The 13,256-nt window shown below is 54.4% G+C and overlaps 5 protein-coding genes across 5 annotated transcripts; 3 read left to right on the top strand and 2 right to left on the bottom strand.

Moving 5' to 3' along the window:
- Positions 1 to 728: 728 nt before the first annotated feature.
- On the top strand, positions 729 to 2,269 carry CTS2-1 (Sporulation-specific chitinase 2; the record flags this gene model as incomplete). The annotated part of the gene is made up of 5 exons (XM_036638904.1): positions 729 to 832; positions 892 to 1,184; positions 1,245 to 1,474; positions 1,524 to 1,900; positions 1,954 to 2,269. The coding sequence occupies 5 exons, from the start codon at positions 729 to 731 to the stop codon at positions 2,267 to 2,269; spliced, it is 1,320 nt and encodes a 439-aa protein (XP_036495413.1).
- Positions 2,270 to 2,929: 660 nt separating this feature from the next.
- On the bottom strand, positions 2,930 to 4,051 carry vpl1-1 (Versatile peroxidase VPL1; the record flags this gene model as incomplete). The annotated part of the gene is made up of 2 exons (XM_036638903.1): positions 2,930 to 3,025; positions 3,086 to 4,051. 2 exons carry the CDS (start codon positions 4,049 to 4,051, stop codon positions 2,930 to 2,932), a joined length of 1,062 nt encoding a protein of 353 aa, XP_036496717.1.
- A 4,176-nt stretch (positions 4,052 to 8,227) lies between these two features.
- Positions 8,228 to 9,620, top strand: CGCS363_v007053 (Altered inheritance of mitochondria protein 6-like protein; the record flags this gene model as incomplete). Its single annotated transcript, XM_036638902.1, has 2 exons — positions 8,228 to 8,460; positions 8,528 to 9,620. 2 exons carry the CDS (start codon positions 8,228 to 8,230, stop codon positions 9,618 to 9,620), a joined length of 1,326 nt encoding a protein of 441 aa, XP_036495763.1.
- Positions 9,621 to 10,124: 504 nt separating this feature from the next.
- CGCS363_v007052 (uncharacterized protein) lies at positions 10,125 to 10,806 on the top strand (the record flags this gene model as incomplete). Its single annotated transcript, XM_036638901.1, has 2 exons — positions 10,125 to 10,563; positions 10,799 to 10,806. 2 exons carry the CDS (start codon positions 10,125 to 10,127, stop codon positions 10,804 to 10,806), a joined length of 447 nt encoding a protein of 148 aa, XP_036496721.1.
- Positions 10,807 to 11,007: 201 nt separating this feature from the next.
- Positions 11,008 to 12,970, bottom strand: mrr1-3 (Citrinin biosynthesis cluster MFS transporter mrr1; the record flags this gene model as incomplete). The annotated part of the gene is made up of 3 exons (XM_036638900.1): positions 11,008 to 11,791; positions 11,848 to 12,261; positions 12,321 to 12,970. The coding sequence occupies 3 exons, from the start codon at positions 12,968 to 12,970 to the stop codon at positions 11,008 to 11,010; spliced, it is 1,848 nt and encodes a 615-aa protein (XP_036495762.1).
- Between the last annotated feature and the right edge of the window lie 286 nt (positions 12,971 to 13,256).

Below are 13,256 nucleotides of genomic sequence, written 5' to 3'. Positions count from 1 at the left end.
CTGAGCCAAACGAAATCAATCAATCAACCCGTCTACCTGAGACGGAAGCACCGGGAGGGCTCGTGCTTGACAGGTCAAGCTTTTTGTTTGGAAAATCATCTTGGCTTCGCTGCGTAATGGTTCCCTAGACATGATTCAGTCAGCGTTATTTAGGAAAGGTTCATCCTGGCGAGTCAGCCAACCGCAACGCAAACCGAGCCTACAGCAATTTCCGACTTAGGGGAAACACCATTTTATACTTTTTCTCTATATTGAATCCCCACACTCAGCGGCCATGCTCAACTCACCAGCTGCAGACATTGATTGATGCGATCTTCGCCTTGGCCGCTGACTTGGCAAAGTCTTGTGCCGCACTGCCGCGTGTCTAACCCCAATGATCCACTGCTTGGCTCTCCGGCCAATCTCCTTGGCGATTCCCAGTGATTGCGATGGGCTGACGGGAAACCCAACTTCAATCCGTTCCCAAGGTGCCGGATTGTGGGCAAGGGGGGCGAAACTCACGCGGCCCCGCCGCCGGGTGCCATCACATCGTCAAGACAAGAATAGGCACTCTGTTATTGAGGTTGGGGCAGCCTTAAGATGCGACCATCCCGCTCCCGTCCCGTTGGATCGATCTTAGTCCTCAGCGTCTTCAACGCATCTCTGTCATTCGTTCACTATACTAATCAGACCGTCTCAATCTCTGTTTGAGCTACCACATTCTTTTGACACATAATCTCACTCTAATAATGTTGTTCAAGTCCGTTGGCCTGGCCTCTTTGGCCGCTCTGGCCGCTGACGCTGCTTGCGCCAGCGCCACGAGCTCTCCTCGTTATGTCATGTACTACGACCAGTAAGGCTCACCATCAATACGTCCAGCTGTAAGAATAATGTGCTAACAAGCCCTCAAAGGTACCACACCTCCGGCATTCCCGACAAGTCTGTCACGTCTGGCATCACCCACGTCATCACTGCTTTCGCCAACTCTTCTCTTTTCGCCTCCGAGCCCGCCGGCGAGTACAAGCCCTTCAAGAACCTGACCGACATCCGTCCTCTCTTCGACAACGGCACCAAGGTGTGCATGGCTATCGGTGGCTGGGGTGATACCGATGGCTTCAGCCTGGGTGCCTCTACGAACGAGAGCCGCAACAAGTACGCCAAGAATGTTGCCGCTGCTGCCGTCAACCTTGGATACGACTGTGTTGGTGAGTTGGCTGATTTGTTTTGTAGAACATCTCGTTGAATATAACTAACGATGAGCATAGATGTCGACTGGGAGTACCCCGGTGGCAACGGCGCTGATTACAAGCAGAAGCCCAATGGCAACAAGACGGCTGAGATCAACACCTTCCCTCTGCTCCTGTCTGCCATCAAGACTCAGCTCAAGCACCACAAGATGGAGCTCTCCGTCACTGCCCCTGGTCTCAAGCGCGACATGATTGCTTTCACCGCCAAGACCATCCCTAAGATCAACGCTGCTGTCGACCACTTCACCGTGAGTAACACAACGCGACTTGGAAGAATATCCATGCTAACGGCATCAGGTCATGACCTACGACTTGATGAACCGCCGCGACAACACCACCCGCCACCACACCGATGTCAAGGGCTCTCTTGAGTCTGTCGACACCTACATCTCTCTTGGCATTGACGCTGCCAAGGTCAACCTTGGTTTCGCCCTGTACGCCAAGTGGTTCACCACCGCCACTGGCGCCAACTGCACTTCTCCCATCGGCTGCCCTACCGTCCTGCTCGAGGCCGCCGACGGAACTGACACCGGCAACTCTGGTGCCGTCACCTTCGAGACTGCTAACTTCCAGGAGGCTCCCACCAACCTGACCACGTCTACCGACTCTTCTTGCGGCGCCGGTACCTTCTTCAAGTGCCCCACCGGCAGCTGCTGCAGCCAGTACGGCTTCTGGTAAGTCGAATCACCTAAATCCATGGGAGGAATCTCGAATAACATCATTGCAGCGGTACTACTGCTGCCCACTGCGGTAACGGCTGCCAGTCCGACTACGGTATCTGCAACGGCACCTCCACCCTCAGCTCTTTCAAGACCGCCATGGCCAACGGCTACACCGACGAGGTCAACGGCGGCCAGTGGTACTGGGATCCCGCCGGACCGTTCTTCTGGACCTGGGACACCCCTGCTCTTGTCACCCGCAAGTTCAACGACATCGTCAAGGCCCGCGGCCTCGGTGGTGTTGCTGCTTGGAGTTTGGGTGAGGACTCCTACGACTTCAGCCTTCTCAAGGCCATCCAGGCTGGCGTCAGGGCTATGGTCTAGAGAGTACGGTATCAACATTTAGTGTAAACTGTTCATAGCGTCCTGTGCTCGAGCGACCTTGACCTCATTTGAGAGTTTCATCCATTGGACTGATCTTAATTATACCACATTTTCGATCAGCCACATGACTTTTGTCCCCGATGCAACTTGCAACAAAGTGACAGGTCTACTTTTGTTCTCGACGACGTTGACATAAGGGCTTAGCTCAACTACAGGTCAATTAGTTAGTCATGAATCACCTTCTGCCTTTCTAAGCAAGAAGCAAGGTGACGTACACGATGTGGTGATGACCGATCAGATTGATTGCAGGAGGAAGTAACATCAGACGCATACAGCTCCAGTCATGTTTGAACTGCACAACACAACGCACATGGAGCTTACGCAATGCGCACTGGTCGCATGCACGCCCAGGATCCGATACACGGCGCGCACTGCAGCGTGTTCAGACGTCTGGGGGACTTCCCACAACCCACGAATTTCACAACGGACACATATCGTGCCAGAACTCGAGTATGCCGAATGGAAATGCTTTGTTTCTTGAACTATCAAAGTTTTGAAAAATTAATTACTAGTCCTGTCAGATCCAAAATTTAACATAACTCCAACCATCTATTTATTCATGTCATTCAGCCATATCGTCAGAGCTTATCAGCTGTTCCCTTATTTGGGGACAGGAAGAGACTTGGTGCAGTCGGTGAGGTCATTGATGTTATCGACACCGAGGAGACTGAGGCGCAGGTACTCTCTTGAAAACGCCTACCAAATGTTAGAACTCATGTCACATTATTGAGATGATGTCTGAAGATAAGAACATACCACGTTCCAGGCAGGCTGGCTGTCAGCGAAAGCCTTGAAAGCCGGTCCACTGCGAGAGTCCTGGGAGAGGACCTTGTCGCTGTTGAAAGTGAAGACGTTGGAGGGGGCACCGGCCAAAGTCTGCGAGTAGAAGAGGGTATCCCAGACGGCAGGGGTGGTATCCTGAGGAGCACCCGCGCGGGCCGGGTCAACGGTCTTCTGGGTGGAAGCGGTGTGGGCGCCGACGAGAGCTGCAAGACCTGGCGGGGAGATGGTCTTGTTTGCGAAGATTGCAATGAGCTTGTCGACCGGGTCGTTGACGTCCGGCAGCAGACCGTCGGGGCAAGCCGTGGAAGAATCCTTGCGGCCGATCAGGGTCTTGACTCTGGGTCCCTTGGGGCACATGACGGTGCCACTGTTTGCGGCGAACTGGATCAAGTCCGCCATACCAATACCGTACTGCTTGTACTTGTTGAACCAAGTCTGGGTCTGGGTGACAGCATCCTGCAGACCGTCGTTGAGAGCGCGCTTGATCTCAGCAGGGGCGAGAACAATAGAGCCGTCAGCACCACCGCCGGGACCGGTAGCGATACTCCAGCCGGAGGCATCGTGGAAGCCGAGGCGAACGGCGGCGCGGGCGGGTTGGGTACATCCACTTCCGTCTGCGAACTTGGTGGCGAGCTCGTCTCCAATGTGCTTCCAGACGCAGCACTTGTCGGCGGCACATTCCTTGCTGCCGAGAGCAGGAACGGCGCCCTGGTACTGATCGGTCGACTGTCCAGAGGCGGAGGTAGTGAGAATGTTCTTGATATCCTTGCCCGTCTGGCTAAGAGATGAGTCGGGGAGGCTCGCAAGATCGCCCAAGGGCTGGTCGCTGATGGAACCAGCTCTAGCATAGAGCTCATCCATGAAACCCGGGGCAGACCAGCCGGGGTAAGCGGAAGAGGTGGCCGCGAAGGCGGCCAGGATCATAGCTGCGTGATGCATGATGAATATTAGAACTGACGGCTCTGAAATGAAACGAGAGAAAAACGAAAGTAAGTGACTGTATCCAGCGAGTGACTTGGTGTTGCTTGATGGGGAAATAAAAGCCTTGGCAAAGGTGAGGGCCTCCAGTAGATATACCTCGAAGAACTCAGCAATGGCCGAGGAGAATGTTCGACACAGTTCCGGCTTGCCACCACATCACGTTGAGCTCGGTCCCGACAAGAACATTCTCAGTCGTTGGTCTGTAAGACATCATGTAGCACGGCCGTGATCTTTCAGTCCGAGGGCCCGCCAGCCACAACCCGCAGAACAGTATTCTGGCAGATGAGATCCTCTGAACGTGCGAATACTAGCGCATGTGTCAGGTTGTAGTCGGGCTGCGGGCAATGCACTTGCCCGAATAGCCATCCTGTGTGGCGTTGTCAGCGTCTCTATCCGATAAGTTTCTCCTGCTTTCAAACCCCAATCCAGTACCCCTGCTCCTGCAGGTGCCGGACCTAGGAGAAATCGCCTCAAACTTTCTTAGGTCCAGCGGTTCTTGCCATATTTGGGTCTTGCACCAATGGTAGAGATCGCCGAGCTGTTCATAGCGCCATGCAGGGGTGCAGTCGTTGGTACGTGGGCTGTCATCTCAAATTGCATCTACCTTCAACGGTACAACCGCTCTATTGGCAGGGAGAACAGTTTCTCGTTTACTATACTCGTTTACTATACTAGCTTATCAGGCACGTTATTGTTGTGATCGGCGGCGATCACTGCTGAAAAAAAAAAGATCGGGATCTTTCAGCTGGCAAGCTGGTGTATGCTTACTTCCCCGGCACTAGGACTGGCCATGTTGAAACCAGGCATCAGTTCGCTCGACTTCAAAGGATCTATGGTTCAACCAGTCTTACTGCTGAGAGTTTCCGCGAGTCATACTGGTCCGATATTGTTGAGGTGCATCGTGACCATGTGCTGGTGGTTCGCAATGAGACGACCTGATCCTCCCACTCATCCGTCCGGAATTATCTGAACAGTGCATTCATCTCATAGACCGGAAAGCGGTTCGTTCGGATTTATGGACGGTTGTACGGCAAGCAGTGGTAATCGTGCTCGAAACCTCGCAATACCTCGCAATCGCTCACTCTCCCCCTCGACGCTGACGTGTTCCACCGGACGTGCCCAGAGCCTCGGACCTCCGACCTGACCCGTTCCATCAACGTCACCCAACCACAGCTCGAGCTTTGGAAATTGCGACACGCAATTGGAAGAAAACCGTCGCGGCCAGAATATGGAAAAGAAAAGTCCACAGGCGGGAGCTAATGCACGGGTCGGCCTTCGCCACCATTGCGGTTGTTGCACCATCAATCCAACCTGCCGGGATGCCGAGACGAGGGCAACATAGCGGCGGCAACTTAACCGGAGATAGTAAAATCACAGTGCCGGTCAACGCTCTCTGAAAGGTGCCGATCTGCCTCGGGTCTAGCGCCACAATAAGCCCGGACCGAAGTAGCGTATTTGGTTCCTCCGGCAGCACCAGAGGCTTCCTCCGGGAGACGGCATTGGAGTAGTCGGCGGGTAACCGGCTTCTAAGGATTTCGAGACAGGCATTGTATCGGTAAACCAAGTACGGGTTTTAAGAACTTCAGGGCGATCACAACGAAGTGAAACTTTGAAACAAAGAGGAGAAAATAAAGATGCCAAATAAGGTTGTTTTCTTATGGGGAATCTCAGACATGGTTAATTAGTACGGTTACTGTTTGGCAGCGGAGATCTTCGAGACAGGAGGGAATACCACAGCCACGAGTGTGGCTCAGTCGGAGTTTGGTCCGATGGTACGCGTCACCTCCCTCAATGGCGCTTATTGGCCAGCCCAATTCTGTGCCAGGGACATGAACAGACCAGAGTCCATCGTTATTTTCTCTTTCGGACACACCTTTTGGAAGCAGATATCTCTCATATTTCGCAACTTGCTTGCCTTCGATTTAATTTCCTACTTCCCTGGGGTTTCTCCTTGGATTAGTATACGACGCGGCCTACTAACCATATTGAGATGCTAGCTTAAAGCACCTTACAGGATCAATATCGACATGGTGAGTTGAGGCGTATTCAGCTCCTGGGGAAAACTCATTACAATACGCGCATCTGACGCGTCACGGCACCGGGCACCGTTTGTTCGGGGTAACCACATGCCATATTTGTCTAGGCCATCATTCTCAGCCGCAAGTGAAATTGTCGTCTATCACTATTGGCCTCACGGAGGATAAAAATAACACAAATGCCATTCGGGAATCGGAAAGATCTAGTTGCAGATTCAATTTACTGTGCTTAACGTTTTCCATACTACTGCCGAGCTATTCTCCTCTCGCGCTCTCCCTCTCCGTCGAATATTCAAAACCAATGTTGAGCTACATGAAGGAACCTAAAACCACATTGATTGTTTAAACAGACTAATACGTGGCCAAGATGAATAAGGGGCAAGCTCGCCGTCTCTATATCACGATTCACCCTGAGGGCTGGGCGCATTTCATTTGGACCTGCAGCATTTCCTGGCCGTATGTTCTGGCCTTTAAGAAGGTTTTAACACTCGCTTGTATCATCAAATCTGTGACGCCAAGTGGATCAGATCTTGAAAATGACTGGCCTTCCGAGTTATGCGCATACGTCGCTCTCACGTTTACGCGGAATGTACCATCTCTCCTATCGCACTACCTTTTGATTACAACTGGCTCACACGACTCCATGTCAGGCAAGAATCAATCTACTGTGGTATAATAACATTGCCCGCGGAGACCCGAAACAACATGTTGTTCTCATGCTTATACTAAGCCCTTTCAATTTACTCGAGAATCTAATGGCCCGCTGAACCATTGACCTCCTGCTTGGGGACCATTTGAAAAGACTTCCGAGTACAAATAGGCGCGTATGGGCTCGCCTCATGCTTGCGTTCCACATACTCAGCCTTTCGCAATCAAATTCAACCAGACCCGTCGTCAACATGATATTTCGTCCCATCGCCACCCTTTTTCTCAAAGTTTACGCCTCGGCGACGTTTGCGGCACCTGTCAAAGATGTATCCAGCTTGACCATTGAAGCGCGCGGGCCCGCATGTCGCTCTGGCTTCATCCAGTCTGGCCATGTTTCTTTGGACCTTTACGTGCTCGATGCTCAGCCTACATGCGGCGACGGGCAATACCTATCTGAGCAAAATAACTGGCTTTGGACGTAGGCGGGTGTACGTTTGAGATTGCCGTTTGAAGGTCCGTCATGACTGACAAACATCCCATAGTATCAATGTTAAATCAAGAGTTAGGTGTGAGATGGTTTGAGGTGGTTTGATGTTATCTATCTTGCGGATACACATAACAGCGTGGTAAAACATTACTTGGGGCTATGGTAATGGAACATAGCATAGTCGAGCAACGTTTGCACCGTTTATCCCGAAGCACAGACACCTAGAGTGGCCTGAAGCCCTCAAAAATCGGGCAACCTGGTCGAGCCGGTTCTGGATAGTTTATATGGAATTGTTGATGTGAACCTTTACCGGGTCCCCGGCTTTCTCTAGCCTAAGCCTTCCAGGCCCTCACATGTTTCCCAGTCAGAGTCATGAGGCAGTCGAAAAGGTGTGCCAGCACGCGGTAACCTGCTTTTCGAAAGTATGAAAAAAAAGGTTAGAAGGGAAGAACGATCGTGCCCTCGGCTGCCTGCAGATTATCGCTTGTCAACACAAGTTATTCGACCACGCCGTCTGGGCGATGCAATGCTAGTACGGCATCAAAGCGTCCCAGTTCAGCTTCTCAATTTCATTTCGAACATCTCTTTGGAGTATCTCACAGTGAACATTGGAGAAGTTTTTGTCTTTGAACTCGATCAATAGCATTGTCCAGCCCGGCCAACTTCAAAGCCGGGATTCGGTAACAAACCACACACAACCAACACAGTAGACATCCAAGGCGCCGTCTGATACAATTGTCTTGTATTCAGCTTCTTAACAAAAACAAAAGACACAGAACATATGACTTGGTCGCCAATGTGGTACAACTCCACTGGTGTTGCACTAGGCAAAGTGGCCACCTCTCTCTGTGATTCAGACACACAAAGGAAGCATTTCGACCTCAAGACACTTAAGTAATGCAAGTCTATGATGTTTCCAAGATCTCTTACGGCAGACTTCCAAATCAAATCGCCATACCAAACATGTTTTCACGTCCCCGACGATACCGCAACTCCGACGTTGAGCTTGCCCATATTCGCATAGGGGAACCCTACCAGCCTCGTCCAAATGTTTATGCTCCCCAACGTTCAGAATACAGGCTCATCTGCAATGGGGTTTCCCAACGGAAGCGGTCATTCTGGACAACAAAGCCTAGACTGAGCACATATATCACACTTTGGGCAGTCGGTTGTTACGGTATCTGCGCGGTAATCATGTAAGTCCCCTCCTCCTCAGTTGTACAGTCGTACCCTCTCACTAGGATCATGTTGACCTCATAATAGTGGTATTCTTTTCTATTGTCTCATCCTTCGACCACCCAGAGAAGCATCCTTGCAACCATTCCAAGAGATCTTCTTCCAAACCCCCGAGGACTCGGGTTATGCCTCGAAAGACTATGTTTCTACATGGCTCAGTAACACGACGTTCCACGCGACTCCTGCTCAATGTCACTCTCACAACGATTACTGGCGCCCAGTACCTCTGTTTTCAGCGTTATCTGTAGGGTGCATCGGCATTGAGGCTGATGTATGGCTCAGAAACGGCGATCTTTTGGTCGGTCATGATAAACCATCGCTTTCCCAAACCCGGACTCTGAAGTCTCTGTATCTCAACCCGCTGGAACAAATCCTTGACGCTCAAAACCGTGAGGTCACAGAGGGGAACAACACAAGACGTGGCGTCTTTTCTCTCCAAGACAATGCTCAAATCATCCTCCTCATCGACGTCAAGACCGATGCGAAGGAAACATGGCCCGTCGTGCTCCGCCAGCTCGAGCCGCTCCGTCTGAAGCAGTATCTCACAAGCCACAACTCTTCGGCGTCAAGCGACGCCCCAAAACATCTGCGCGCACCTTTGATCGTGGTCGGCACCGGAAATCTAGACATGCCAACCCTCGTCGCTAATCACTCAGACAACACGACCACATACCACGAATACCACGACACCTTCTTCGACGCACCTCTCACCGACCTTCCCGCAGTCAACACCACCAGCGAAACAAAGTACAACACCACCAACTCCTTCTACTCCAGCGCGTCCTTCAAACAAGCCATCGGTTCCGTCCGCCTCGGCTTCAGCCGCGCCCAGCGAGAAAAGCTCCGGCGCCAGGTCCAGGCGGCGAAGAGCCTCAGCCTGCAGCCGCGGTACTGGGACATTCCGGACTGGCCGCTCAAGTACCGCGATTACATCTGGACCGAGCTGAGGGCGGAGGGCGTCGAGATTTTGAGTGTGGATAACGTGAAGCATGCCGCGGGCGGCGTGTGGTACGGGGCCTACTTCGCTGATGCGGTTGCCATGACTGTGATTTCCCCGGCGACGTTCTTGGTCATGTCGGTTGTGTTTGGGAGGGCTGTTTGGTACTGGCGGTATATGTAGGCAGGCGAACGGGGTGGATGGTATAGATACGGCGGCGTTTTTGGCACTGGGTATGGTGTTCTTGTTTTCTGCACCAAAGTGTTTGCCTTCTGGGCCTGTCTGTTTCAAGCTGTGCAACATGGAACCGGTGTTGGTGTTCAGACTTTAGATCAATGGAGTCACCTGCGCAGACTCGGAGGTCGTTATTTGTCTTGATCAGTGGAATACACAGAAAGGTTTCACACGAATGTACCCCTACGTTCTTTGGGGGCGTTGCTAGTTGTACGGGCTGGGTCTGATGGACGGTGAACCAGGGTCGGACAGTCATCCTGACCACTTCCTTTGTCCATCGAAGGAATATTTCGATCCGCTGTTACGAGCATATGTTACACGTCTGCCAAGTAAACATAATCCAAAATGCGTGATTCATCTTTCATAAAGCCGAGACCTCTTCACAATCCACGACCATCGTCTTCAGTCCAGGACTACCATCGCCTGCCCTCCTCCAACATCTCACTCCCAACCATGTTCCCGGCATCCTACCTATTCCTCACCCTCCTCCTCGCATCCCTCACAACCGCCCGCCTCGCCATCCTCGCCACCCCGGACCCCCTCATCGAGCACATTGCCAACACAAACCCCCCAGCCTGGCTCAGCCCACAAGCCTGCCATCCCCGCTCCAACTTCCCATCCGCTCCCCCCGTCAACGCGACCGACCTCCGCGAGGACGCAAAGCGCTTCTGCGCCCGCGCCGCCGAGCTCGTGCCCGTGATGCGTCCCAAACAGGTACTACGCGGAAACGGCCTCGGCGTTTACAGCGAGCAGCATTTCCAGCTGGAGTTCCTGCACCCGTGCCCGCACCGCGATGTAAAGGCGCAAGACCCGCAAGATCCGATGGGCGATGGGATACTGGTCAAGGGGCAGAGCTGGTGTGTGGAGCTGTTGGCTGGGAATTGGGACCGGTGTAAGTTGGACCCTTGGGAGGCTCGCAAAAGGGCGCGGACTGACTTGTCACAGGCAGAACTCGGGGGCAAGCGGGTGTGGGGGGGATGAGGATTGCTGGGTGCGTGCTGTACACGACGGGGCCGGGGCACGTGGGCCGGTAATCGTAAAGACGCAAGATGGACTCGCTTGGGCAAGCTCAAGACCAGTCAGGAATGGGTTCTCTTCTCTGTGCGTGATGGTTCAGGCTGTCCAAGCCATATGATTGGTATTAGTGTACGGAAATGGTATTACTTTTAGATGGTGGCTCAATGTGCAACCGCTGGATCCTCCAAGTCTATATATATCGTGAGCCCGTAGGTCTCCATGCAGTCCAAACGCCAATAAATGCCGCGCTTTTCCCTCTCATGATAGTCACACATACTCGTCCCATCATGATACACCTCCCCCCTTTGCCCTCCTGCTCTTAAGCCTCCCTACTACCAGTCTCCTGCTCAAAGTCTCTCGCCTGAGTCTGCTCCTCCAACACACCCGTCGTCTTCTCCCCATCAGCCGCCTCCGCCGCCTCCCTCTCCTTCTTCCGCGCCAGCCTCGCCAGCGCCTTGGCCCGCTTACTCTCGTTCTTCTCCTGGTCCTCGCGCATCTGCTTGATGACCGGACTCTTCGCGCGGATTCGCTCGCCGTAGCGCCAGAAAATAATCGGGATCGGGATCAGCGCGAGCTCGAGCAGGCCGCACAGCGTGCCGGCCCACTGCGGCGTCAGCGCGCGGTACATGCTCGGGCCCGCGAGAGGCAGCGTGCCGCCGAACATGCTACGCATGACGGCGTTGCCGGCGAGCGCACTGGCGGCGTAGATGCCGTACGCGCCGGCGAGATAGTTGCTGCCGTAGATGAAGGAGATGGTGTTGCCGGCGCCGAAGGGGATGCCAAAGGCGATGGGGACGGCCCAGTGGATCGTCTTGGGCAGGCAGGTCCAGGAGAAGACGAGCTGACCGATAGGGGTGAGGATGGCGCCGATGGTCATGACGCGCGCGGTGGCCTCGGGCGGGACGCGGCCGGTGACGGGGTCTTTGGGGTGCGCGTTGATAATGCGCCGGAAGAGGGGCTCGCTGAGGATCGCGGCGATGGTGCCGACGCCGATGCCGAGGAAGGCGAGGCCCGAGGTGCCGGGGCCCCAGCCGCGGTGCTGGGAGAAAACGATTGGGTAGGCGACGAAGCACAGGTAGAGGATGCCGTAGATGAGGGAGATCCTTGGGTGGAAAAGTTAGCATTGCTGGGGGCGAGTACTTGGAAGTAAGAGTCTTACCAGATGTTGAAGAACCACAGGATGGGCTCGGTGAAGCTGAGGACAAAGGGGCGGCTGAGGTTGAGCTTGATGAGGTGCAGCTTGGAGACCTTCTCGTCGTAGCGGCACCACCAGCGCGGGTCGTCGGTCTCCTTGCGGATGCGGGCGGCCTTGCGCTGAAGGATGGTCGGGGCGTAGGTCTCCTTGAGGGTGAACATGAGGCAGATGGCGAAGCCGGCGATGATGAGGACGACCCAGTTGGTCCAGCGCCAGCCGAGGTACTGGAAGACAAAGCCGCCGATGAGGGGCCCGGTGACAGGGCCGTTCAGGGGCGCGATGCTGTAGAAGGACATGGCGAGGGCGCGGTACTCCTCGTCAGCGATGTCGACGACGGTTCCGGGGCTGTTGGCGATCAGGGCAGCACCAAAGAGGGCGCTGTTATATCGTGTCAGAGGTCATCAGAGTGAAGTGTGCTGGAAAGGGGAGTGACATACCCAAAGAAGCGGACGACGATGAGTGTCGTCAGGGACTTGGCCAGACCGCATGGGATGATGAGCAGCGCCGAGATGATGAAGCACACGACGTAGACGTATTGTCGGCCGTACAGCTCACTCATCGGGGCGACGATGAGACTGCCGGCGGCGAGACCGAGGAGGTAGGTCGTGACACCCAGTGTCGCGATGACCTGGGACGACTCATACTCGATGACAAGACCCGGGATAGACGCCGTGTAACTTGTGCTGTAGAGGACAATGACCCAGGTGGAGAAGGACACGACGAAGATGGTCCAGGCACGGTACCACAGCGGCCAGTTCTTGGGGTTCTCGGGGTCGCCGGGTTCGAAGGTGACCTCGAAGTCGGGCGGGCGCGAGGCGGTGCTGCCAATGCTGGTGCCGGTGCGGGTGTAGGTGATGGGCTCCCGGGCGGCGTGCTCGATCTCGGTCTCGAGGTCCGGGGTGAGGGCGTGGGAGAGCGGCTCGAGGGGGTCGGTGTCGGTGGAGGATGTGGACAGGGCGCGGCTCCGGTGGCTGTGCCGAGACTGGACGGTCTTGAGAGGGCGGAGCTGCGGCGAGTCTTGGCCGGAGCTGGTCGTTGTCGCGGTCTCGGCCGCGTGGGACCCCTTTTCCGGATCGGGGGCGGACATTGTGTGTGGTGGAACTTTACGGCGCGGCCCGGATGTAGATGCTGATTTGGTAGGCGAGGTTTCTCAAGCTCAATGGGTTGCTCTCATGAATTGAGCCGAACGCGACGCGCTCGTGCTGCCCGATGTTGGATGTGACGAGAACGGATGACGGAGGCGGCGCCGGGCCTCGGGAGACGAGTTTTGAACGTCGCAACCAGCTTACAACACTTGACTGGAATGGCCAATGATGCGCTTTTATCTGCGACTGACCGCGGAACAAGCGCGTGAATTACAATGGGGAACTGAA

This window comes from Colletotrichum siamense (genome assembly GCF_013390195.1).
Source record: "Colletotrichum siamense strain Cg363 chromosome Unknown KSG_Cg363_contig04, whole genome shotgun sequence".
NCBI lineage: Eukaryota > Fungi > Ascomycota > Sordariomycetes > Glomerellales > Glomerellaceae > Colletotrichum > Colletotrichum siamense.
Note: the sequence above shows the minus strand (reverse complement) of the source record. Positions and strands in the feature narration are given on the sequence as shown.